We start from the raw sequence: 27725 nt of genomic DNA, 5'->3' as shown, positions 1-27725 counted from the left end.
TCGCACCTTCCACTTGCACGTCACTTAGCTGCGATGCGCTGTCCATCTTCCTCAGGCAACAGTAGATTTTGGATTCGCCCTATCCTTTCCTCGAGCACTTTCCCAGCTCAGACTCCCAGTGCTCCATGCCTCTAGTTGGGAACCACTGTGTGAAACAAAATTTCCTAAAGGATTTTCAATGACAACAGCTCACCTGCGGGCTTGGGAGAAACATCGGAGTCCTCAATTTCACTACCCTCGGTCCAGTCAGTGTCACTTTTGACCGTGTTCTTGACAAAGCTACTCTTGTTGCTTTTGGATGACTGCACGAGAAGTAAATCTGGGGACACGCATGCCTGGATGAGGTCTTCCCCGTCCAACTCTTCCTCTGAACTGAAGGGCGGGGTCCTGAACAAATGAAAACCCAAACATCACATCATTTTCACATTTCAGGGTCTACAACGATGTACCTTTTAATATAGCATCCCATTTTAAAGTGAGAAGTTCAGAGTAGTGTTTGTTCATTAAAGAAAATTCTTTGAATGATTAGGGGGCACCTGGGTGGCTCAGTCAGTTGAGTGTCTGACTCTTGATTTCAGCTCAGCTCATGATCTCACAGGTTCATGAGATTGAGCCCCAGGTTGGGCTCTGCGCTGACTGCACTGAGTTTGCTAGGGATTCGCTCTCTCCCTCTCTCTGCCCCCCGCCCCCGCGCTCGCTCTCTCTCTAAATAAATAAATAAACATTTTTTAAAATGAGGACTCCCTCTCTCCCTCTGCCCCTCCCCTACTCTTTCTCTCAAAAAAAAAAGAATATTCTTTGAGCATTTAAATTCCAGACAATGTTGTTATACTACATCCCATGAAATAAGTCTCTTCCTATGAGATTATGTACATAAAAAGTGCTTTTTTTTTTTTTTTTCAAAGCCAAAAAGCAAAGGTTGTTTATCGCAGGTTTGAACCCGGGCCTCTGCTCACTCCAAGCTGGTGGAACGGAGAGAGCCAGAGAGCCTAAAAAGTGCTTTTTAAGAGTAAATAATTTTTATTGCCTCTACTATATTTATACTGTTTCTAATATATATAAATTACATATATGGTTATATAATTTATATAGTTTTATATGTATATATATAGTTCATATATATATAGTTTATATATAGTTCCTGTTGTCTCTACTATATACACACAATGCTTCAAGAAGAGATATTTACAGTATTAATATCTCCAGAAAAAGTCGATGATGAATTTCAGTTATGATAAAATTAGGTGTACTTATAAATACTCAAATTTATATTTAAATTATATTTACTTATATATGTTATAAATAAAACAACAAAACTAAAAACCATTAAGTAAACCTGAAAAATATACCTATAATTTATTAAGCCCTCATTAATGGCCAAGCACTGAGGCAAGCCCTCTTCATATATTAAATTGTAGTGGAACATTCCTAGGAGAGAGGCAGCATCACCCCACTGAACAGATGAGAAAACAGGCTTAGACAGGTGAGCAACCGAGTCAGTGGCACAGTTTACTTAGCTCAGCTAGGAGGCTTACTATCCCAAGCAGACCTAGGACAGGAAGCTCTAGGGCCATTATTTCCACAAGGAGTGGGAACACTACAATATCGGCTGACTGTGCTCCCAAGAATCCAGCCATTAAAAGTTGATATCATCCATTTAAGTCTTTGTGCTTAGTGAAAACTACTGGACACTGAGGGAAATAATGGAAATGACTCAGGGTGGTCCCACTTCTTAGTGGAGGTCAAGATGTGGTCAGTGCTACGGACTTCCATAAAATCTGATAAAGAAACAAAGATGTGTCATGAAGGAGTAACAAATCGGTTATGAGGTTTAACCCTTAGGGCTTTAATCACAGGGCACACACTAATTTACAATAAAAGGAATGCTCGATGAAAAGAATTTTTTTAAATGACCGCCCCCTATTCCCAAGTACTCACGTAATCACTGATGACTTTCTGGGAAAAGGCTCTTCTGTGATATTTTTCTTAATTCTGAAAAACAACAGAAAACGACTTCTAAACAGCATAAATGAATAATGTAACTTAATGTAAATGTCTATGGAGCTGGTGAGGTTTGCTTTGAACGTATGTTAAAGAGGATGAGCAGCAATGCAAGGACCGGTGCCCATACCAGGCTGGTGGGGACTGTACGTGTGACCCTTGCCAGGTCAAACAGCCCCTCTGTTGTGGGTTGAATGTGTGGCCCCCTGAAATCTGCATGTGGAAGCCCTAACTCCCAGTGTGATGCTCTCTGAAGATGGGACCTTTGGGAGGTAATTAGATTTATTTGAGGTCATGGGGGTGGGGGCCCCCATAAAGCGATTGGTGTCCTTTTAAACAGAGGAAGAGGGACCACTCCTCTCTCTGCCTGCCACGTGAGGACACAGTAAGAAAGATGGCGGCTATGTGCAAGCTTGGAAGCGAGCTGCCCCCGGAGCCCAACCACACCACATGCTGGTTTCGGACTTCCAATCTCCGGAAGTGGGAGAAAATGTACTTCTGTTGTTTAAAGCCCCCATCTAGGGCATTTTGTTATGGCAGCCCAAGCTGGCTAGGACGAACACGAACACAAAAACTTCAGGGTTAAAAATACTCACTTTGAAATAGATGTCCTATCACTGAAAACAGGTCTTTGTCTAATCAATTGTCTGCTTCTGGGAGGAGGTTGTACTGCCTTGGGTATTTCTCCAGTTGAAAGGGCATCTACTTGAGAAGCACCATACTTATCTGGAATAGTAGTATCATTCATGAGTCTCCATTGCTTTGATGATCAGTAAGTGAAAAGCAGAAGAAAATACCACAATGCTGTCTACACTGGCAGTTGAAACCAGCAAGCTTGTCTCCTGGGTCTAGAGTCTGCACCACAGGCAATTTTTAATATAAAAATAAAATCCAAGACCCAACATATAAGGGTTCAAATGGTATTAGATTTACCAATCAAGTTCCAGAGTTTGTGAGCCATTTAAAATTATGCAGGGCAATTGGATGTGGCTCGTACGTGCAGAAATGCAATGGCAGTCAGTACCAGGCTTACCGGAGGGCAGCAAGGCTCTCTCCTCAATTTTACAGCTGATCTCATGTTCAAGGACTTCTCGAATTTGCTGCATGTTGGGTATTTGTCTTTCTCGTTCATGTCTTGCTGATTCCACGGTTCTTAGCACTCTGCTGAAGTGATCACTTGGGATACCACGGATATCCTGAAGAAATGAAAGATTAACCTAATTATCCTGGCGTGTTGCATGAACATTTGTCAGCATAAACTATGCCAACCTTTTGTCCTTATGGCTGCGTGCGGGGCAAGCAGATACCCTAACATGTAACAGCACACTATTCTGGCCTCGAAAGGCGTTCCCAGTGCAGTAGGACAGGGGAGGTGTGTATGACTCTACATGACTGGTTAGTGGTGCTAGGCTGTGAGTGCCAGGACCGAATGCCCAGAGTGTGTGTGTGTGTGACTAACCAAGGATGCCTGATGGACCATCAGGACAGAATGAATCCCCAAGGACAGAACAGACATGCCTCCTCCTCTCCTCTGATCCTTTCCCATTGAGAAAGCCAGATAACGCACAACCAACACATGTTCCTGGAATGAATGAGGTTACCGCATTAATCCCCAAGGTTTCCAGTTTTTCCAGCAAACTCTGCTCCAACACGTTTCTTATTTCCTTATTGAGGGAGGGGTTACTCTTCAAAGCTTTCCTTAAATGGATCTTGTTGTTATTCAATTTCTGTTCGTTCTCCCTTCCTGAAATAAGGTTTACAACATGTGTTAAAAAATTAAAAATATTCCTGAACTAGAGTGTGCTATGCTAAGTGAAATAAGTCTGTCAGAGAAAAGCAAGCATCCTACGATTTCACTCACATGTGGAATTTAAGAAACAGACAGATTGAACACAGGGGAAGGGAAGGAAAACTAAGATAAAAACAGAGAGGGAGGCAAACACTAAGAGACTCTTAAGTACAGAGAAAGAACTGAGGGTTGCTGGCAGGGTGTTGGGTGAGGGGACAGGCTAAATGGGTGATGGACGGACGGGAAGGAGGGCGCACGTGATGAGCACTGGGTGTTATATGTATGTGATGAATCACTAGATTCTACTCCTGAAACCAATACTACGCTGTATCTTAATGAACTTGGATTTAAATGTATGTAAAATCTCTAAGCAGAAAATGGCAAAACACCAGTTTTAATTTTTTTACATTTATTTATTATCGGGAGACAGAGAGAGACAGAGCATGAACGGGGTAGGGGAGAGAAGGAGGCACAGAATCTGAAGCAGGCTCTAGGCTCTGAGCAAACTGTCAACACACAGCCTGATGTGGGGCCCGAACCTGCGAACCATGAGATCATGACCTGAGCCAAAGTTGGTGGCTCAACTGATTGAGCCACCCACACGCCGCAAAATGCCACTTTTAAACAGCAAGCAAGCATTTTGTAATATGTTAAAGTTTTGGGGTGGTTTGGTCATTTAAGCACAGCTTTTAAAACAAGATTATCTTAAGTTTGCCTTAAAACTTCAGTGGCTCAATCAGCTAAGCGTCTGGCTCTTGGTTTTGGCTCAGGTCATGATCTTACAGTTCATGGGTTTAGGTTCTAGTTCTGTATTGACAGTGTAGAGCCTGCTTGGGATTCTCTCTCTCCCTCTCTCTGCCCCTCCCTTGCTCATGCTCCCTCTCTCCCTCCTCTTTCTCTCTCAAAATAAATAAATAAACCTTAAAAATAAACTTCAGTGTCTTTAAAGACTTTCTTTACCACTTAGCCGAATTATAATTCGATAAATAATGCAAGAGAAATGTCTCTAGGAAGCATGGTCGAAAAAATAAATTCTTTAGAAGTTAAATGGTTTATCCTGAAATTATTTTGCTACTTTCTGAAGAATTCATCTGTCTTAAATTCAGTTGGAATTTATTTATTAATACAAATTCTTCATTTTATGAAGAAGCCCAATTTACATTAGATAATTAAGTTTTTGCTTAATAAATTCGGTAGTTTATATGAAATTTCAAAATATGAAAATTATCCCTCCCAAAATATTTACCAAAATGCAAAAGGGGTAAATACAAATCTTGGGAAAAGTATATTCTTTTCTAATTAAAAGCAATGCAAAAACAATAAAAATGTCTAGTTCAAGAGCGTTTGAAGACAGGGCATGACTGCATGACCCTAGAGAACTGAGTCCTATGTCAAAGGAGCCGAAAGTTTGATGTAAGAGGCCCCATACTGGGCTGTAGGGACCCTTAGTGAATGTCCCAAACCAGATCTGAGAGAACACGATGACGGTGCTATCATTTTGGAGTCTATTCTCCAAACAGGGGCATTTCCCCCAACAAGGGTGGCACCAGATGCCAGCACCTAGTGGGTCTGGTCTGCAGGGGCCCCACAGACACCCATTCTTCCCCCACTCACCGCAGTCTATGGGGGGTGCAGGGACCCCCGGCACTCAGACTGACCGAAGAGCCTCAACAAAATGCCCTGTGGTTCAGATGTTCTCTAAACCTTAGTGCGATTCCAACAAGTAAAGAATATTTCTGTTCATTAATAATCAGTTTTGCTGAGGGCAACGCTAGTCACGTATGGTGTGTACGTTAAACAGAAGGGAAGGTCCTGCAGGATAATGCTCTTCTATACCTTGGTACTGCAGCTTGCTAAACTGAAACTATGAAATATTGTAAGATTATATATTAATAAAAGTCAGAAGTCATTTTGAATTTTGTATTCTCAGCATTCATCCTGTTTTCCCATCAATGTTTTCCAGTATTCTGGAACCACCTTAAAAAAAAACTTCTGGGATGCCTGGATGACTCAGTAGGTTAAGCGGTTAAGCGTCAGACTTCAGCTCAAGACATAATTTCAGTCTGCTCTGTGAGTTCAAGCCCTGCGTCGGGCTCTGTGCCGACAGCTCATAGCCTGGAGCCTGCTTCAGATTCTGTGTCTCCCTCTCTCTCTGCCCTCCCCCCACTCACACTCTCTCTCTCAAAAATAAATTAACTTAAAAGAAAAAAAAGCACTTCTGTCCTAGGAATGGATAATACATCAAAATCCAGAGGGCTTAGCTGCAGCCATGGCTGCGTACTGGCTTTGGCTGCTAGTTGGCCATCAAGTGTACAACTATCTAGGGAGATAATGAGAAGAGGTACCAAGAGATGGGCTGGGACCATGGCGGTACCACTAAAACAGACACACTTCCTGTTTGCACAAAGGTCATTTCGGGGTGAGTCTCCAGGACCTAAAAGGAAGTGCACAGAAGCATGGCCAGAGAGGCTCCAGTCTCTGTCTGCTCCAGGACTGGGTCAAGTGAACTGAATCTGTTTGCTGATTGGTCTGGGTTCATCTCTCTCAACCCTGATGACAAGTTCATTCTGATGACCGAGTTTCCCAAAATGATTGCAGGTTAAACATTTCTCTCTGCCCTCAAATTCACTTTGTATGTTGATGCTTGCTTTGGATTCATTTATGAATAATTAGAAAACTCTTGGTAAGAAGGACTCTTAGAAGACTGAGGCTGGCCAACAGAATTAAGAGAAAGAATATAGAATGAACAGGAGAAAAAATGTTTCTATGCAAATGTGGAATTAATCACTTGAAAGCCTATCACAGCTTAAGATTTTAATTAAAGCACATCTTGCTCATAAGATCAATAAGATGAAATTTTCTAGAGATCAGCATTTCCTCTCAATAAAAAATTTAAAGCATGGGGCGCCTGGTGGCTCAGTTGGTTAACCATCTGACTTTGGCTCAGGTCATAATCTTGCCATTTGTGAGTTCAAGCCCTATGTCAGGCTCTGTGCCAACAGCTCAGAGCCTGGAGCCTGCTTCAGATTCTGTGTCTCCCCCTCTCTCTGCCCCTCCTCTTCCCTCTTTCTTGCAAAAATAAACAAATATTAAAAAAAAATTTTTTTTTAATGTAAAGCATACCCAGGCAGGTGGCCAGTGGATAACAGCCCACACAAATGATCAGTTAAATCAGACCAAGGACACACCATTCATGGTGAGCAAATCTTTGCAGTGCAAACAGTAAAAAACAAAAACCAAAACAGAATTTCTGAGTCAAAAAGACTTCATCATCTGGTAATTAAATTTCTCACTTTTCACCCGAAGACACTAAAAACAGAGATTAAAGAGACCAAGGGCACCCCACCAGGCCTGGACTGGCCTGCCTCTATCACTTCATTCTTTGCATTCAGCTACGGAAAGGGGAAAACCTGGACGTTGGTTCCGGCCCCGTCACTAACGAAGCCCCGCCGCTTGCAGTGAGCTCCCAATCCCCGTGTTTCAAGTTTCTGAACAATAAAATGGCTTCTGAAAGCCCTCCTGGCCCTCATATCCTAAGGTCCTATAGAACAGCGAGATCAAATATGCCTCTCTAGGGCTGTCAAAAAAAGTATGGATGCAGAAATAGTTATGCATGCGTTACTTCTTGTTAACAGCCACAGCGCTTTGCAAACAATCCACTGTCCGAACTTAGCTGTACAGACATCATCTGTAAAATGTTAGCACAGCCGAGTTTATTGATGGCAAGTAATCTGCCACCAGCACGCTGGCTCCACGGAGGCCCTGGAAGGATCCACTGGGTCACTGGCTTCTGTAACAGTGGGCTTGGGACTGGGGGCTTTGTGGTGGTCCCCAGCCCTCTCCTCTGTCCCACTAGCACTGTGGCTGAATGCAGTGGAGGATGGCAAAGATTATTTTCTTTCCCGGTTTGGTTCCCCGCATGTGGCAACAATCAGTGATGGTGTTTGCTGCCTGTGATCCCAAACTCACACCCTACATGGTCTGGGAGGAAGAACTCTGAACAAAGCAGAGGGAGAACGAGGCAGTGGGTGGGAGGGGGGCCCGGAGTGACGGTGGACGAAGCAGAACTCGGAATCTAGCGGACTTGTTTTTTAAATGCGTGTGAACCATATCATTTGAGGCTCCAGTTTCAAAAATTTGGACCCTCTCTATGAACCTTCTGATGCATTACATAGATGCTGCAGAGAGTAGGATATTTTGTGTTCCAGACATCAATAAATGACGTGGAGGAAAGGAAAAGCATGTTACTTGAAAGCAGATTGAAAGTACATATAGGTTTTCTAGGTTTTATAAATATGTCTGATTTAGTTCCTTCTCAATTTCCAAACAATTTGGAAAAAGTTGTCTAGGGAACACAGAAGAAACTATAACAACTATAAGAATTTACAAATTGGAATATATAATTTTAGTTCTTGGGGTGGCTGAGTGGCTCAGTCAGGTAAGCCTTCAACTTCAGTTCAGGTCATGATATCACATTTCGTGAGCCAAGCCCTGCCTGGGGCTCTGTGCCAACAGCTCCAGAGCCTGGAACCTGCTTCAGATTCTGTGTCTCCCTTTCTCTCTGCCCCTCCCTCACTTGTGTTTTGTCTTTTTCTCTCTCTCTCAAAAACAAAGATTAAAAAAAAAAATTAATAGGGGCACCTGGGTGGCTCAGTTAGTTAAGCGTCCGACCTCAGCTCAGGTCATGATCTCATGGTTTGTGGGTTCAAGCCCCGTGTCGGGCTCTATGCTGCCAGCTCAGAGCCTGGAGCCTGTCTTCAGATTCTGTGTCTCCCTCTCTCTCTGACCCTACCCTGTTCACGCTGTCTCTCTCTCAAAAATAAAATTAAAAACATTTTTAAAAATTAAAAATAATTTAATAAAAAAATTTTAATTCTCTTTCTAACACAAATGGTAAGACCAGAATCCATATAGATATTAACAATTTACTTTCTCCTGAAGAGGTGATAAATGGTCAAGCATTATCATTACTAAGGAGAAAATGATGATAAACGGATTCAGACATAATGGTTTTAGGATCTACAACTCTGGCATTAGAATATACCCTTAATAATGTGGAACATTTTTCATAAACTTCAAAATTAATCGACTGAAAGTGATTTTGAGAACTGTCAAATGAATCAGCAACAATCACTTCAATTGTCTCCCCAAACCTTGACCAGCTCCCATATTTCACCACACAGGTCTTATTCTACACCTAAATATTCTACATTGAGAGCTTAAATGTTAGGATTTTCTTACTATTAAAATAATTTTGAAACAGGCACTTTACCCACTCACTTCCCAGATCCAGGGTGTGAGAAATACCTACTGGGTGACAGGTATTTTGGTTGTCATTGGGCACGCAACTGACAAAAATGTCTTACTCGGATGCTAAGGATGCAGGGAAGCAGGGGAAGGAAAACACAACAGCATGTGAAGGGAATATATGAGCGATTCCTACAGATAGACTGAAAACTCCAAACCTAAATGTCTCCCCTAGTTTTGGCAGGGTGTGACAAAAACCACCAGGTCGGACTGTCAAGGCTTGTGTTTTAGCCTCCAAGCAGACTCTGCAGGTCGGAACCCTGCTGGAGCTCTTGGTTACCTTTCTCTTCCTCTGAAAGCTCTTCTATGGGCTCCAGTATGTGAGGTGGGAACGGCTGGTCTATTGATGGGGAGAAACAAGAACAGCACAGACAGGACAACAGCAGAGCAAAATTAGTTTCCTTTCAGGCACCTTTGAGAGCCATATAGTTCCACAGCATTTTTGTCATTCCCCCAAATAGCAGGGTTTGCGGGGAAAATCTATGGAGGCGGTCAGTTAAAGCTGGTAGCTTTTTCATGGTATCTTCCCTTTCCACGTCTTTTCCATTAAGTCCCTTCCCCCCCCTCAGGAAATTATATTTTCAAATGATTACACCCAATTTCTCACTCAGCAACCTCGTGCAATGGCAAAAGGTCTTCTTCACTTATCCCCCCCAAAATACTTTCCTTATCGAGTATTTTGATCAGGTCACTAAAGAGAAAATTCATGAACCATTTCAATTCCCAAAAAATAGAAATATTTTAAAATGCCCGAGGCCCTGGGATTCCCACTTCTCATAGCCCCGGGACCTTTAAGTGGGAAGACCAGGATGGTGGAGGACCGATGACCTGAGGGTCAGCAGGAGGACTAAGACCCCGTCCTTACACACCTGTGTGTCCCCAAACCACAGTTTGGCAGCCGCCTCTGCTCCGGGAAGCCCCCAGGGCAAGGCTGGGGACAGAAAGTTCAGGAAGGCTGGCTGTTCCGGTCCCACCCCAGAACAGGGCCCCGGGGAGATGAGGCATCCGGGTGACTTCCCAGGGTAACGGGACTGTGCACTAGGAGACCCACAGGCAGCACGGATGGAGCCAAACGCCATCCCATCACTGGAGGGAAAGTTCCTTCCTGGGGAAGGTCAGGCTGGGGCGTCAAGCAGTCAGGATTCAGACGCCGTATAAAATGCAGCCAGACGTCTAGCTTTGGAAGTGCGTGGTCACTGTCTTCAGCTTGGAGACTGCTGCAGGGCACCCCCCACCTGCACCCACAAGGCGGAAGCCCTTTCCTTCCACCACCAGACCCCAGAGTGGGTGACCTTGAAGGTAGTAATGGCCAACAATTACTGAGCACCCACCAACTTGTTGGGCACAGATCTATCTGCTTTGCACGTATTCTTTTAGATTTAATAACCCCTACTCTGATGTTCTAGATTTAATTTACTGAAGGGTACTCTGGTACTCTGCTTTAGGCATAGACTCACATATGCACACACATACAGTTATACACAAATAAATACACATATATTATACTTAAGTGTATATAAATAGGCTCTGATAGCTTATTCGGCAACCTAGTCAATCTATCTAAACTTGACTGGGAGAAATGCATTTTAAACTACCTTCAAATGAACTTTTGGAACACAGCCTATTAGTAAATAACCGTCTACTTTAGTTCTGAAACATGAACACGATCACACAAAGAAGCATTTAATTCCATCCATGGACCACGCCTGCCAAACATCAGAAATGTGCTTTCAAATTTGTTATTCAGCAGCAAGATTTTAAAGTCGTTTAAATAAAGAAAAAACCCTGTAATTATGTGTGATGAGGGAAAAGACCCTGTGGTAATCATTTCACAATAAATACAAATACCAAATCATTATGTTGTACACCTGATACATGTTATAGATCAATATCTCAAGAAAATATTTAAAAAATTTAAAAGTTCTATAAATAGACTATTTACTAGTTTGAACTGCTGAAAATAGGGATTTTAGGAGGACAGCTAACTTCAATTTTTAAGTCTCATGGTGTGTATTTTGCTATACTTTATGAAAATGACAAAAATAAAGCTGTAAGGAAAAGCTCCCTAAAATCTCCCTAAACCATCATATGCATATTTATTATCATTACATTACAGTGATTGTCTTAGGACTTCTTTCCCTAGAGTCAGAATAAATCTTTAAAATGGTGAGCTTGGCGGCTGTGGGGTGGAGGACAGGATTCTGGGGGAGGGAAGCAGGTTCCTACAGTGAAGGAAGTGAGGTCCACCAGATTCAGCTCCTAAACTAGCACACTGACGGCCAACTGTGGAGAGAAGGGCCTGCCATTCTTACTTGTGGCCTTCTAAGCCACAAGTCCAGCCTCCAAATGACCCAGTTCCTGTCCTGGTTTGAGAGCCCCAGGATGAGAGCTGATCTACTGGAAAACTGAAGTCTCTCCCCTCTGAACTCTCTAGAGGCTTCCAGAAAAATCCTCACGTCAGTCTCCCACCATCACCTCCGGAAGATAAACTCCCAGATCTCTATCCAACCCTCAGCACTTCTCAGCCACACTCCCGGAGCTCACGTTTGGCCAGGGCTTGCTCAGTGACTCTTGTTCCAAAAGTCCTCATCGCAGCCCACCGAAGTAGCCATTCCTACTCTCCGCATTTGTCAGGCAAGGAAACCCAAGCCTATGGCTTCCGCAGTCAACTATGAATCCAGACTGTCTGCTTCCCTTCAAAGTCCAGGCTCTTGGCCACGAAGCCATAATGCCTTCCTACGGGCGTGGGCTGTGTCTGTCTTCCAGAGTTCTCTAAATGGCTCTGGTCTCCGTGAGCTCATCGTGCCCTTAATCCTCCCTTCACCCTTGCCGGAGTCATTTGCGCCTGCACCTTTCCGCCACTTCCCTGAACGGCTGGTATGTCTGTTCTCTTGCTTCAAAACCTCAACCCCAATTCCTGGGTGAAGAAGCTCCTGCAGACCCTACTCGGCCCCCAGCTGCTCTCTCCTGCTCTGATTCTTTGAATACACTCTGGTCAGGCTCAGCTTCCCCACGTCCAGCCCTCCAAGTCTGGCCACACCCAGCCTCAAGAACATTCAGCAGCTACATAAGGTCACAAGAACGACACATGGCACTTGCCATGAACAGTCTCAACCAACGCTACTTCCCTCAAATCTCTTCTGCATGCTCTATGCTCCGCCAAATAATTCATCTGCACCATTAATTCACATCTCGTGCGTTCCTGTTACCTTTTGCTTCTACTTTTTGCTTTGTCTTGGCTGAAAGGCCTACGTCCCTGCCTCCTCTATGGGACAACCCACATCTTGTAACTGATCGCTGGATCCAGGAAGATTCTAAAGTGCCCATTCCAGCTCTAAAGTTCCCGGTGAGTTCAGCTGAGGCCTCCAGCGCAGCTGTATCTGGGTTCAGCGTTTCCTTCCACCCACGTCCTCTCTCACGGGGGTTGTCCCAGAGCACCACCCAATAACCTCCCACCTGCAAACTTCCCACCCAAGACAGTGAGTGATCACGACATTTCTCATGGCAAAGAACCTCATCAAGGTCTGAGATGGAACAAAAGGAAAGAGTGAGAGGTAATTGGGCTAAATAATGTTATGCAATACAGACTAACTCTCCCTGCCCCCACCCCACCCCTACAGTCGGGGACACTGCCATGGCTGGGGTGCGGGGCAGGTCAGTGGGCCCCCGTACTAGCCTCCTCCTTGCTCCTGCCCATCGAGATGCTCACAAATCAGCTCAGATCCAAGTCCAAAGACTGCAGGCCTCATGCCAGGTCTGGCTGGCATTTAAAACTAGCATTTTAATCCCAGCAGATGCCAACAAGGGGGCATGGCTGGTTCATGCAGCCCAGCTCCAATCAGGGCAAAGTCCATAAGGAACACAGTGCTTTGAAACTGATGGATTTGTCAGGACTCTTGAGTTAACTCCAGACAGCTAAACATACTTACTATAGGAGTCCTTTATTAGGTGCCAAAAATATAAAACAAAGAAAATATAGACCTCAGACACTGTCATTGAAAAGGCTAATGATAACAAAGTAGCAAAAGGCAAGAAAAGAAACTATAGCACGCTGCGGAAGTACAGAGAAGTAGTCAGTGATGCATTACAAAAATCAACCGTGAAAAAGAAGGCAAGACAGAGATTTTTAGACCCAAGATCAAGAATATGAGTAGCAACTGCCAGGGGGAATTTCCTTGTCTGTTCAATATTAAAGCAAATTTACACAGATGCAACATATATTTTATTTCTCTTACTGGCCCAGAGGGAGAAACCCTGCATGTTCTATAAGCACTTGTAAATAATAACACGAACTAAGTAGGGGTTTATGCATCACATGGTATGAACACATATGCTCAAGGGAATGGATCTGCCTGAAATGACCTTTGGGAAAAAAGGGGCAATAAACAGTTTATGAGTCCATCCGTGAGCAAAAAAGGTAAGGCCATGATACTATGAACTACAACATTTCTGAAGACACAACGTCTGACTTGCCTGACCATGGATGTAAGTCTAACTAAAATGGAATGAAGTAATCATTTATATTCCAGAAGCATTTGTAGATAAGACAGAAAAAAGTTGCTCCCCTTCCCATTTTAACTCAGTTAATATACAAGTGACTACAGGAAAACAATGTACTAAAAACACGCTTGCAGAAACTGTAAGCACTTTAATAGTATAAAAATAAAATATGGCTACAAGAATGCACCCTGTCCACTGGATCATGTAATTAACAATTAGCATCCTTGTGCCCTGGTCCTAGAACTGATTCCTGGCAGCGATTTCCTCCAGCGGTTCCTACTTTTCCCTTCGGTTTCCATCACATGTCTTTTCTAGATTTTTCCAACCAATCACTACAACTGTTTGTTTAAAAAAGGTGACTTGCTGCCACATTGAAAGTTATACAAACAGTCACACATGCCCTGTGGCATGTGCTGGTTGGCTGGTCTAGTAGAAAATCACCTTCTTGCTCAACACCTACTACTTTCCACCCAAAATCACACATAATCAAAGTACTGCTCAAAGTTAAAATCTCTGCTTATGAGTCCAGCAATATATACAGGTTTTATTTTATGATTTTAGTAGGTATATTCACAGTTTACGATAATATTACATGTGAAGGCTGTAGTTTTATTAAATGTTTTGCATTTGCTAAAATGTCTTCTGTTTTGCATAATTACCCCCACAGAAGCACTTTTAGTTAATAAGTTCTCTAAATCAGGGAAGAAACTGCACATAAAATGCTTAGACTTGGCTGAAACTTACCATGTGCCATCGTTAGACTTGACTTAGCATCCAAAGTCTGTGGGGTTGAGGCAGTCACTGAAACAGCATAAAGAGAGAAAGCTCACAGGCTCCCGAAACGAAATCATAGGCGGCTCAACTTGATGACAATCAAGCGCTTCTCCAATCAGTTAAGATGTATACAGATCATGAGGGACAAATGCTTCAGGTGACAATCACCAGCTAACCTAAACCAATTCTAACAGCTTTATTGAAATATAGTTTGCCCTTTGAAAATACAGAATTCCGTGGTGTTTAGTGAAGTCAGAGCTGTACAACCATAACCACTACCTAATTTTAGCACATTTTCATCACACACACCCAAAACACCCATTAGCCATGACTCCCCCTTTCTTCCTACCCACGGTCCCTGGCAAGCACCGATCTACTTTTTGTCTCTGTGGATTTGCCTAATCTGGGCATTTCATATAAAATGGACTCAAACATTGTGGTCCTTTGTAAATGGCTTCTTTCACTTAACACCATGTTTTCAAAGTTCATTTGTGTTGCATGTAGCATATCAGAATCAGCATGTAGTTTTATGGCCAAATAACGTTCCACTGTATGGATAGACCACATTTATTAATATCTATTTATTATATGATGGGCATTTGGGTGTTTCTACTTTGTGGCTGTTGTGAATAATGCTGCTATAAATGTTCATGTACAATAAATCAATTTTAAAAATCCAATCACTGGGCTGGAACACATTGTGAGAAGGCATTTACTCAGTGCAAGCCTTTAGAGAGAAATCTGATTCAAGTAAGACAAAATGCTCTCTACTTTTAAAATACCTTCAGAAAATTAGATTTCACAGCCTCCCTTCCAATATTTGACAATTCTTACCTGAGGTTCTTCTCTAGACTACATATTTGTCTGTTAGTTTTCTCTTTCACTGGTTTGTTACGATAGATCTTTAATCTAATCCTACTCTGAAAAGTAGTGGCCACAAACCTCAGCTTCCTTCATTTCTGTCTTTATAACGGCCACTGGCAAAGTATTCAACTGCTAACTGTGTGTAAATCGCCAACAATTCTAGAAACAAGGCCCTCAAAGCCATTTGCAACTTACATAATCTAGATCGAGATTTGCAAAAGCATACTAGTCCACCATCTGCCTTTGTAATAAAGTTTTATTGGAACACAAGCTTGTTCCAATATTGTGCCAAGTATAAAGTGTGAACAATAACAACTTAATGCCTTTTAACCTTGTCATCATTCTGTGAAATGTATTGTTTCCATAAGATGTAAGCCCGGCTTCCACTGTCCCCTCAACCTCACTCTTGGCACTACTCTGCCCTTCCCTCCTTGGCAGTTCTCAACCTCTTCTGCTTGTGGAAGGAACATCAAGAGGCCTTCAGAAGCATGTGAGAAGACTGAGCAGTTAAAGCCATTAGCATTTCTAGTCAATTGTGCCAAATTCCCAAACACGCCCATCACTGCCGTCCTGGGCCGTATGAATGGGACTGTCACGCGGTGCCCAGCCTCAGCCTGGCTCCTTCTGTGGTGTTCCAATCCCCGTTCACAGCACGTCCTCTCTTGCCCACGATCACTTGCTCCCTTACTTCCTCCATCCTTATACTTTCCTGAATGGACTAACAGAATAATATTTCAACTATTTAACTATTATTAGGCAAACCATCTGTCCATTTCTAAACTTCAGATTATGTCTTTGTGGTTACAGCCCAGTCCTGAGGGCTCTGGCAGACAGAGGTGCTGAGCCCATATCAGGTGAGTGACTGACGGGGCATCAGGTCAACGCCTGCAGTGCTGAGCCTCAGTGACATCAAAACATGGTGGCCACCACATACAGTCACATGGTAAACCCACAAGTACAAACTGGAGCCACCCAAGAATTTTTAGTTGCTCTTTGATCCAGTGACCTGAGAAATAATAGGTTAGGTATGCTACCCCAAATCGCCACAAAATTGCATGGATATTTACAGTCTTGGGTTTTAGAATTAGATCAAAGCCAGGAATCAAAATTGATTATTATGTAATCTCCAAACACACTGGTTTTCAAAGGAAAGTCTCTAAAAATAATAAGATATGTACTGGTTTAGCACTTTTAAAATATCTTTTGAACCCTGAGGCTATGATAGAAACTTACCGGGTATAGCTGGGCCCGTTGGCTTAGCTTCGAATGTTTGCCAGGTTAAAGGATTCCCTGAAATAAAAAAGTTAATTAGTTAATAACAAAAATCACAAGCTATGGGTCATATTTTGTCAGTCCTTGTACTAATCTCTTCCCTCAGGAAAAAGAAAATTTACCAACAAATAGTCATTCATCCAACGGAGTAAAGGCATTTAACATAAATCCTTATAAAATTTTTCCTAAAATTATTGTCCATCAAATATTAATGCTAAGTAATTATATAGGTATTGCTCAGTACCAGACTCACTATTCAAAGAGAAGTTATAGGGAACAACAGCCCTTCCCAAAGCTTTATCTCAAAACAAGAGGGAACCAATGTAGGTCAATGAACCCCCTGGGAACCCCCAGGATCAAGGAGGAAATGCAGCTCATGCACCCATTACCAATCCCCAACCTGGGCTCCCCAAGTAGACAAGTACCCCTTTAATGGCCTGAGACAAGCAGGAACTTGGATTATTTGAAAGGAGTCCAGGCTAAAGTAAGCTTTATTGGGAGACCCTGTACTGCTGGCTCCAGCATCCCTTCTAGACTTGCTCCTGAACGAGACAGGGATGGGTGGCTATTCTTGCTGGTCGGTAGGTTGTCTGTGACCCAACTGTGCCTAGAACCAACCTTAAACCCCCAAGTGCCATGGCTGGGAATGACACAGCAAACCTCCCCAGTAACTCAGAGAAACTGAGGTTAGGGTCATTAATGATAGCTCCTGCTAGTGTGTAGGGGGTGCACTTTATATACATTCTCCCCTTTCATCGTCACAACAAGCCTATGAGTAAGCCTACTTGCTCCTCATACCCCAACTTTAGAGCTGAGGAAACTGAGGCAGACACTCACAGAGCCGCGCAATGCCGCCGGAGATGGGTGCTGAGCCCAGTGCGTCTCTAGACCTTGTGCTTTTAACTGTTAACTTCACCTTATCGCACATCAGTCCAGAGGTATGGCTACTAAGTATGTATTTTGTGCATAACAGTATTCTGATAAAAAGTATAGACAGCCATTCAACAATAGTCTAGGTATTTAAAATTCTTCCACTTCCTGGATTGCAGTAACAGATCGCTCAAATTATAATCGCCATGGAAATGCCACCTTACTGCCCGTCAACCATTGGGACCCCACATTCTTCTGATGACTGGTGCATGGTCAGGGAGGCCTGCCTTGCCTCCAGCACTGGGATCCTGGTTCACTCACCTTTGGGTTCACTGACACTGTTTAATGGTTTACTGGTAAACTCTTTAATCTGCAAAGAAAAACAGTTTTCTAATGATTCATGTTTGAAACCAGATAGGGACATACTATATAATGGACAGACGCTGTATTTAACAAATTAACATTTGCATGAAATCCCCCAAAGCGAGAGGACAAATGGACTTTAAAGACACCAAGGCAAAAGTTTTATAAAAGTAGCATCTGGATTGGGCTTCTTCTCAAAGTAATCATGAAAAGAAATGCTTCTCTACCTTCAAATTTATTCTAAATTCTAACTGAATAAATTTGCCTGCTCTTTACAGTTTTTAAAAAATATCTTGAAAAAATGATTTTATTGGACTTACTTTTACAAACAACCATAAGGAAGAAAATATCCTACCTCCTTTATCTTAACTTACAAATGCTCTAAAATGAAACAAAATGTTCTTAGATAAATTGTGCTACTTAACAGTGCCAACAGATGGCCAAATATACCTGCTGTCTCTGTGTGACAATCAGTTCATTCTGCTCCTGAAGTCTCTGCTTTAGCTCCTCTATCCTTTTCTTGTAGAAAACATTACTCGTGTTTAGATCGTCTATCATGGAGGTTCGAAGTTTCTCTATATGTGACAAGAGCTGGGGGAAAAAAAATCCAGGCATCCGTCAGCAAGCTGCATGTGAAATACTCCATTCTGCACTGTGGCTCTGAACCCTTAGGCGTCCACATGCGCCCAGGATAGAGAGTCTACCTTAATGGCTCATATGTCCAGGGACCAAGTGCCATCTCTGGCCCTTGGCAGGTTCTCAATAAATATTCAACGAGAAAAGGAAGGTGGAAGGAGGGAGGGGCGTGGGAGGGATGCAGAGAACAGAAAGATCCAAAGATTCATAAACAGAGTCATCTTTAGAGATTTCATTTCAGGAAACGGAATCCTATACTGGACGTAAAAACATTCAGGAAGAATTTGTTTGCAATCATTTAGGGAAGGAAAATTAAAGCAATTTCACTAGTCATTAAACAGAGGGGGAAAACACCTTGGTCATCAGAGCTAAGGACATTCCAAGCCTACACCCTGGAAATGGAGAAGGCTGTGCAGACCCAAGAAAGGGGGCCGGTGAGTGTGCCAGACAGAAGTACAAAGAGCAGAATTTCCCAACTTGCGTGGCTTTCTGTTTTTTATTTAATTATTAATTAATTAATTAATTAAATGTTTATTTACTTTTGAGAGAGACAGAGAACATGAGCAGAGGTGGGGCCGACAGAGAGGGAGACAGAGAATCTGAAGCAGGCTCCAGAGAGAAAACATGAGCAGGGGTGGGGCAGAGAGAGAGAGGGAGACAGAGAATCCGAAGCAGGCTCCAGGCTCTGAGCTGTCAGCACAGAGCCCGATGCGGGGCTCAAACTCACAAATCGTGAGATCATGACCTGAGCCAAAGCTGGATGATTAACCGACTGAGCCACTCAGGTGCCCCTTGCTTGGCTTTTTAAACAAACACTCATCAAGCACTTCATCTTGCTGAATCCACACCACATCCACACGAATGCATGTTTTGACTCCACTGTACAGGTGGGGAAACTCAGGTCTAGAGAGGTATAAAGTCGGTGGCCCAACCTGAGACAGCTGGAGGGGAAGAACCCAGACCTGAACTTTCGTGTATGGCTTCAAAGTTCATGCTCTCAAATTTAGTGACTAAGTCGTGGAACATACTAGTAAACAGTACTTGTAAACAATCAAGCAGCCCCGAGGATTTAACAAATAAAGAACCAAATCAAAAAGTAATAGCAACTGGGGCACCTGGCTGGCTCAGTCAGTTAAGCCTCTGACTTCCACTCAGGCCATGATCTAGAGATTCATGGGTCAAGCCCACATTGGGCTCTGTGCTGACAGCTCAGAGCCTGGAGCCTGCTTTGGATTCTGTGTCTCCCTCTCTCTCCCCTCCCCCCCCCTTGTGCTCTGTCTCTGTCTCTCTCCCTCAAAAATAAATAATATCAAAAAAATTTAAAAGAAAAAACAAAAAGTAAGAGCAACATATCTATTAGAATGGCCAAAAGCCAGAGCACTGCTAGCACCAAATGCTGGTGAGGACGTAGAGCAGCAGAAACTCATTCATCATTGGTGGGAATGCAAAATGGTACAGCCACTTTGTAAGACAGGCAGTTCTTATAGAACTAAAACCCAACCTTCCGGTACGGTCCAGCAGTAGCGCTCCTTGGCATTTACCCAACGGAGCTGAAAACTTATGTGCACACACAATCCTACCCACATCTGTTTACAGCAGCTTTATTCGTGATTGCCAAAACTTGGAAGTAGTCAAGATATCCTTTGGTAGGTGAAAGGATAAATACACTGAGGTCCACCCAGACAACAGAATATTATACAGTGCTAAAAAAAAAAGTAATGAGCTACCAAACCATGAAAACACTTGGGGGAATCTTAAATGCATATTGGTGAGCGGAAGAAGCCAATCTGAAAAGGCTACGTCCTATATATGATTCCAACTGTTGGACATTCTAGAAATGGCAAAACTATGAAGACAGTAGAAAAAAAAATCAGGGGTGAGGGTGGGATGAGGAGGCAGAGCATAGAGGACTTTTTAGGGCCATGAAACCATTCTTTCTAATGCAATAAGGACTACACACCATCCCCATTCGTGAGGAAGCCTAAATTCTGTCCCTAGATACCAACGCTATAAGACGCCCTGAAGGACGAGAGTTGAATCTCAAATCATAAGTGGTTCAAACCATGGATCCAAAACAGAAACTGTCCCAGACTGAATCACAGTCTCCATGTCATTTCACACTTGTCAATTATAGAAATAGAAAGTGCAATACCAGGAGGAAACCCTAAGGTAAGCTAAGGACTTCTGGTGACAACGACGTGTTAACGTCAGCCCAGCAATTCCAACAGATGTACCCACCGTGGTGCGTGATGGCGATAATGAGGGAGGCGGGAGTATTTGTGAACATTCTGTACTTCCTGCTCAGTGTTGTTGTGAACTTGAAACTGCTCCAAAAAATCTATTTACATTCAAACAACAACAACAACAAGTTAATGCTGTCTCTCAGCACACTTTAGGGTCTTCCCACTAAAGTGCTCTGTGCCCAGAGGAGGCGGACAAGCACTGGGCTGAACCAAGCTGCAAAGGTTTCCTGAAGAACCTTTCATGTCCTACTGGATGCCAAGAACCTCCCCCAGGAGAACACTGTCAAGAACCTTCCCCACATTTTTACGGACCATGAGGAGAATGCCCCAAAGCAGTGTGGGAAACACTGAGCTGGAAAATAGAAGGAAAAGCCAGTGAAAATGTCCAGGGGTGTGGGTGGAGGTTTCCAATCAACAATATGTGGAGTCCATCCAGACCCGCAGAACGTGGGGACACAGGACAAGCTAAGGGATGGCACATTTTGATACTGGAATTGAGAATGGACCCGCAAAGCCCAGAAAAGAGTCTGCTGAGAGAACAGTCTAAGCAAGGGGTAGCCAGAAATTATTTCAGAAAGTTGGGGTGCTTGAGCCCATATCTTATGACCTCCTACCATTCCAAGTACTGTGCTCTTTTCTCTCCCAGAACACAGCACTCTGTCCACCTTTCCTTTTGTTGCACGACCACCGTACAACCTCCCAAGGTCTACAGTCTTCTGTCGGGTCAAAAGCGCATGCCATCGTTTATCTGTGACTCCCTTTGAACTCCTACCAATGTTATTTAAAAAAAAAAAAAAAAGGCTGCCAAGAACCTAGGTAAAGCAATAAAAAGTTGGCAATCACAACTTCCCTTAAACAGAGAAATACAATATGTGCATTGTAGGAACAGTAGGCAGCAATCATGTGGAATAATTAATAGTTAGGTCTTGGGCAGAGATTACTAAACCTGATTGAATTCTCCCCTCTGTTAGGGTTTAAGAGAAATTGAGGAAGGAGAAAAGCGGCTTCGGAACAAGCAAAACCAACAGACAATGGAGCAGCGGAGCCTAGTGGCAGCACAGACACCCCACACTCCCAAAACGTGGGGCAGCGCCCCTCGCTCAGAACCAGGGAAGGCCTCTCCTCCCTCCACCAAGCCACCAACAGTCGGTCTTTCCGTCACGACTCCAGGTGGCCAAGCGTACAAGCCTGCAGCCTGCACTCTCTTCCCGCCAGAAGGCCACTGAGACTCCTACAACGGTCTGGAGCACAGGAGGCTTTAAAGGAGCAAGGACTAAACACCATCCCCATTCGTAAGGAAGCCTGAATTCTGTCCCTGGATACCAAGGCTACAATACACCCTGAAGGACAACACTTGAACCTCAAATCCTAAGAGCAGTGGTTCAAACCATGGATCCAAAACGGAAACCATCCCAGACTGAATCACAGTCTCCGTGAGTGGAGCTGCGCAGGTGTATTTAGGGAGTGAGCCTCTGGTCACGCTGAAGCACATCCTGGTTAGGAACTACTACCTGAGAGCATCTTAAAGGGAAGCTAGAACATTCTCCCAGAGAAAAGCAACCGCTTGAAATGGTCACTGCCTATTCTCCAGAGCTGGCTCAGTGCCTGAAGCATGACAAGTGAGCAAGGCAATGAGGGTAACGAGGTGGACTAGCTTGGCCTTGAGTTTAAGGGGCCCCGGGTTCAGACACTGTGCTCATACCAACAGACTGCTCTTTCAACCCTGCTCTTCGGACCCCTCCAATCAGCATGCCTCCATCCATAACAAGGTCGAATGATCGCCTTGTTGGCTGGCTAGCAACCTTCCACATGGCATTCAGCAAATATTTAATGAATGCCAATCACACTTTAGGTTAGTCAGCATTGGGACTACAACAGAGACCCGGACAGAGTCCCTCCCTCGCAGGCTAGTGATCCAATCGGAGACAGTAAACAAGTGAATACATGATCTCACTCTGTGAAACAGTGATCCGGGTTACATTTGTGATGTCATGTGAACCATGAGGGAGGGGTTACCTGCCACATGGTGTCAGAGGACTTTTGAGCCAAGGCCGGAGGGGGGCTGTGGCAGGCAGAATTCTAGATGGCCCTCACGCTTGCACCCCCAGACTCCACGCCCTGTATAAACCCTTTCTTTTGGCTGAGTTATGAACTGAATGCTTGCACACCCTTCCACCAAATTCATGTGTCAAAGCCCTAATCCCGCCTGTGATGGTATTAGGAGGGGAGGGGGGGTCTTTGGGAGGTGATTAGGTTTGGATGAATTAGGGTAGGGTCCTCATGATGGGATTAGTGGTCTTAGGAGAAACCAGAGAGCTTTCTCTGCTTCTCTCCCTGCCCGTGGAGGCTCAGAGACAAGGCAGCCTTCTGCAACAGGGCTCTTACTAGGAACTCAAGTGCCCGGCATGCTGACCGTGCAACTTCCCAGCCTCTAGAACAGTGACAAATAAATGTCCCTTGTTTAAAGCCACCCAGTCTATGGCATTTTGTTACAGCCGCGAGAGCAGATTCTAAGACATGTGCGGGTTGGAGGCTAAGATGTGCTTCTAATTGACACAAGATAGCAAATGCGAAGACACTTGACAGATACATTTAAAGCCCCTGACCTGGGGCACCTGTGTGGCTCAGTCAGTTAAGCGTCTGACTTCGGCTCAGGTCATGATCTCACAGCTCGTTAGTTCGAGCCCCATGTCGGGCTCTGTGCTGACAGCTCAGAGCCTAAAGCCTGCTTCGGATTCTATGTCTCCTTCTCTCTCTCTGCCCCTCCCCTGCCTGCACTCTGTCTGTCTCTCAAAAATAAACAAACATTAAAAAAAATGTTTTTAAGTCCCTAATCTGTGGACTCTGAGTTAACGCAAAGGGAGATTATCCTGCATGGGCTTTAGTCAGGTAAGCCTCTCACCCACTTGCTTTCAAGAAGTCAACGGTAGTGAGCTGTGAAACTAAGGGTCCTGAAGAGCAGATGGAAGGATACCCCAGCAGCAAAAACCTTGTGTGAAAAGAGTAAAAAGCTGGCATAGTCTACAAATTATCAGAAGGGTACTGTGGTCAGAAAGATTCGGTTCAGAGAGAGGATCCAGGCTGAGGGGGCAGGTGGTGGCCAGCAGCCTGACGGTCTTGTCTGTTCTTTGGAGAGAAAACTGGGAATGGGGAAGGTTGGAACTGGGAGGCCAGTTACAGGGTCCTTTTCAAAACAGCAGGGGCTCGGAGCAATGGAAACGTGCAGAAGAACGTGGACATGAGCCACGCCTGCCGATTCCCCGGAGCGGGGCGCTGAGGGAGGCATGGGGCTCAAGGCGCGCTCCTGACTGCTCAGCCCAGATGGCACTGAACCCCAGGAAAGCACATCTGGGACGAACCCAAGCACCTCATCTAAGACATGTGGCGCCCGGGAAGCCCCAGGAGACCTCAAGTACAAATCCGCTGTCTCCCCGGAGCTCAGAGGGCTGGAGAAATCAACATGGGCTTTACACCTACACACAGCCATGACCTTCCTTTAACAGACTCTCTGTTCAATCCCCAGAGCCCCAGAACTATGAGAAATAAATATCTGTTGTCTGTAAGCCACCCAGTCTACCGTATTTTGTCAGCAGCCAAACGGACTAATACACAGCAGATCCAGAGCAACAAAGTACATATGAAGTGAAAAGATATATCCAAGTTTTCCTATCTTGAATAAAAGCACTTTAGATCTTCTGCACCTGTGCAATAATGCTTACATTTGGGATTTGCTCAACTGAAAGGCAGTAGTATAATCAAATTGTTTTCATTAAAATGAAAGGATTGCTCCCATAAATTATCTTTAATAAAATTAAAGGTTATTTAGACTGCTGACCTGCAATGTGGAAAAATCAGAAACAGGGTGTGCAGCAATAAAGGAATGATTAATAACTTAATGATACATCCACAAGATCATTCTATAGCCACTAAAAATCATGATTTTGAAGAATTTTTTTATAAAATTTTTTTTAATGTTTTATTTTTGAGAGAGAGAGAGAGAGACAGTGCGAACAGGGGAGAGTCAGAGAGAAAGGGAGAAACAGAATCTGAAGTAGGCTCCAGGCTCTGAGCTAGCTGTCAGCACAGAGCCAGATATGGGACTTGAACCCATGAACCGTGAGATCATGACCTGAGCTGAAGCCAGATGCTCAACCAACTGAACCACCCAGGCGCTCCTGAAGAATATTTTTAAAATCATGGAAATGTTGGGGCGCCTGGGTTGCTCAGTTGGTTAAGTGCCCAACTTCAGCTCAGGTCATGATCTCATGGTTCATGAGTTCAAGCCCTGCATCAGGCTTTGGGTTGACTGTTCAGTGCCTGAAGACTGTTTTAGACTCTGTGTCTTCCTCGCTCTCTCTCTCTGCTCCTCTCCTGCTCATGCTTTGTCTTTCTTTCTCTCTCAAAAATATATAAGGATTTAAAAAAAACCCATGAGAATGTTAAAAAAACAACAAAAAATCCCCCCAAAGTCAGGAGAATATGATCTATTAAGTGAGAAGCGTACATGGTGATAAAGCATGATTCAAAATTTGTAAAACTATATGGATGGGTTATAAGACTTACAGAAATGCTGCATCTACTGTGGAGAAAACAGACCAAAAGAAATTATAACAAAGTAGTTAGAAGTGGTTAGCGTCGTATGGAAGTTGTAACAAATTTTCATTTCTGTCACACATTTCTCCATAAAATTTACTAAGTGGACAAACACTACCTTTGTTGTAGAGAAAAAACATGTATTCTTTACAAAAATGACCCAGTGACAGACCACTGGCTTCTTAGTCTTACCCGACCCTTCTCTTTCTTGTGTTCTTGGTGAAGAGCTTGAACTCGGGCAGTCCACTTGCTTTCCTAAGATACAGTAAAACAAGAGCAATTTATGTGCAATAAGCCCACTCAAAATGGAAGCTCCCTTCGATGCGGGGACCTCTGGAATCCAACCTCCTACTTGGTAAAATTTCAGCAAGCATTTTTTAGACTCCAGACGCTCAAAAGTGTTTAAATACACTTGCACTTGGTTTTAATCTTAAACTGGAAGGCAGAGTCAGCAAACAGTTTCTCTTAAGGGGCTAATAGTAAATGTTTTAGGCTCTGGGGCCATAGGACTTGGTCACAACAATTAGCAGTAAAAGAACATCAATAGATAATATGTAAATGGGCAGGCATGGCTATGTTCCAATAAAATTTTGTTTTCAAAAATAGGTGCTAGTTTGGTAGTTGAAGGAGCTAAAAGGAAACACTAAGGTTTCTTCTTCTTCTTTTTTTTTTTTTTAATGTTTATTTATCTTCGAGAGAGAGAGAGTGCAAGCTGGGGAAGGACAGAGAAGGTGGGAGATAGAATCCGAAGCAGGCTCCGTGCTATCAGCACCAGGCCCAATGCGGGGCTTGAACCCACAAACTGCAAGATCATGACCTGAGCCTCCCAGGCACCCCAAGAAACACCAAGGTTCTGAGGCCTTGGGTTCTGAACTGATAACAGCTCATAGGAAGGAAACAGAAGAAATTTGGGTGGGGCCTTGGGATTCAAGTCCTGAGACCAGCTGGCAGGAATCAACTGTCAATAGTCCAATACAAGACAATTCGAGGTCCCCTACCACATGCCAGGGGCCTTGCTGGGCTGTTGTGGCTGGTTAGGCGAGGACCAAGGGACATATTCTGTCCTGCACAGGAGGAAAATGGACCTGACAATAGACAGTTCCCCCATAAGGTGTATGTGAACAGGTCCTGCTTGAGGGAACTACCGAAATGCAATAGTCCAGAAGTCCAGCAGAACTCGCTAGAAGAGGTGCTGCTCCAACTCAAGAATTAAGCTGCAGGTTCTGCAAACTGACAGGTATGTGACAAAGAAAGCCACAAGGGCAAAAGCAGAACCATAGAATGCTGTGTTCTGGGAACCACGAGCTGTCTGGTGCAGCCGGGAGGGTCAAGGTAAAGCCGAGAACCGTGCAGGGAACACAGATCCTCAGGGACTGGTTGCTGGTTAAGGAGGCCACACTTGGCTCTGTGAAGAATGGGGAGCCATGGTGGGGTAAGACAGGACAGGGCTGTGTTGGCCTGGCTGCAAGGTGGAAGGCAGGTGGCCGGGGAGGGAGGCGAGTCATGAGCAGCGATGTAAGATACAGTGGCAGTGGTCTACAGTCCAAAAATACACTTACGTTTTAAAATGATATGTATATATTTTTAAATATAATTTATTGACAAGTTGGCTAACACAGTGAATATGACATGCTCCTGGTTTGGGGGGTAGATTCCCATGGTTCATTACTTACATACGACACCCAGGGCTCATCCCCACAAGTGCCTTCCTCAATGCCCATTGCCATTTTCCCCTCTCCCCCACACTCCCCCATCAACTCTCAGATTGTTCTCTGTATTTAAGTCTTTATGGTTTGCCTCCTTCTCTGTTTGTAACTATATTTTCCCCTTCCCCTTCCCCCATGGTCTTCTGTTAGGTTTCTCAAGTTCCACACATGAGTGAAAACATATGATATCTGTCTCTCTCTGGATGACTTATTTCACTTAGCATAATACCCTCCAGTTCCACCCGTGTTGCTGCAAATGGCAGCATTTCATTCTTCCTCATGGCCACATAGTGTTCCATTGTATATGTAAACCACATCTTCTTGATCCATTCATTAGTTGATGGCCATGTAGGCTCTTCCTATGGTTTGGCTATTGTTTAAAGTGCCACTGTATAACTAATTTGACAATAAACTACTTTTAAAATTTTTTAAAAAATAAAAAGCAAAATAAAATAAAATAAACCTCCAACCAAAATAAATAAATAAATAAATAAATAAGTTAAAAAAAATAAAGTGCCACTGTAAACATTGGGGTACATGTGCCCCTATGCATCAGCACTCCTGTATCCTTTGGATAAATACCTAGTAGTGCTATTGCTGGGTCATAGGGGAGTTTTATTTTTAATTTTTTGAGAAGCCTCCACACTGTTTTCCAGAGTGGCCACACCAATTTGCATTCCCACCAATAGCACAAGAGGGTTCCCGTTTCTCCACATCCTCACCAGCAGCTTTGTTTCCTGAGGTGTTCATTTTAGCCACTCTGACCAGTGTGAAGTGGTATCTAAGTGTGGTTTTGATTTGTATTTC

At 43.8% G+C, this 27725-nt stretch overlaps 1 protein-coding gene across 4 annotated transcripts in view; it reads right to left on the bottom strand.

Annotated features, from left to right (window-relative positions):
- Window positions 1–27725, bottom strand: part of DZIP1 (DAZ interacting zinc finger protein 1) — a 52406-nt gene that overhangs the window by 5488 nt on the left and 19193 nt on the right. For 2 of the 4 annotated variants that reach the window (XM_029936529.1, XM_029936533.1), the window contains 11 exons: window positions 25405–25467; window positions 18191–18331; window positions 17699–17747; window positions 16469–16525; window positions 14342–14398; window positions 9378–9437; window positions 3603–3745; window positions 3035–3197; window positions 2598–2727; window positions 1939–1992; window positions 194–387 (listed from right to left, as the gene is read on the bottom strand). In XM_029936529.1, the coding sequence (XP_029792389.1) occupies window positions 194–387; window positions 1939–1992; window positions 2598–2727; window positions 3035–3197; window positions 3603–3745; window positions 9378–9437; window positions 14342–14398; window positions 16469–16525; window positions 17699–17747; window positions 18191–18331; window positions 25405–25467 (1111 nt within the window). The remainder of the gene's footprint in view (window positions 1–193; window positions 388–1938; window positions 1993–2597; window positions 2728–3034; window positions 3198–3602; window positions 3746–9377; window positions 9438–14341; window positions 14399–16468; window positions 16526–17698; window positions 17748–18190; window positions 18332–25404; window positions 25468–27725) is intronic. The other 2 variants (XM_029936531.1, XM_029936532.1) reach the window with 2 other exon arrangements.

Source organism: Suricata suricatta, chromosome 4, assembly GCF_006229205.1.
Source record: "Suricata suricatta isolate VVHF042 chromosome 4, meerkat_22Aug2017_6uvM2_HiC, whole genome shotgun sequence".
Taxonomy (NCBI): Eukaryota; Metazoa; Chordata; class Mammalia; order Carnivora; family Herpestidae; genus Suricata; species Suricata suricatta.
The sequence above is the reverse complement of the archived record's forward strand: the minus strand, read 5'-3'. Positions and strand labels throughout refer to the sequence as shown.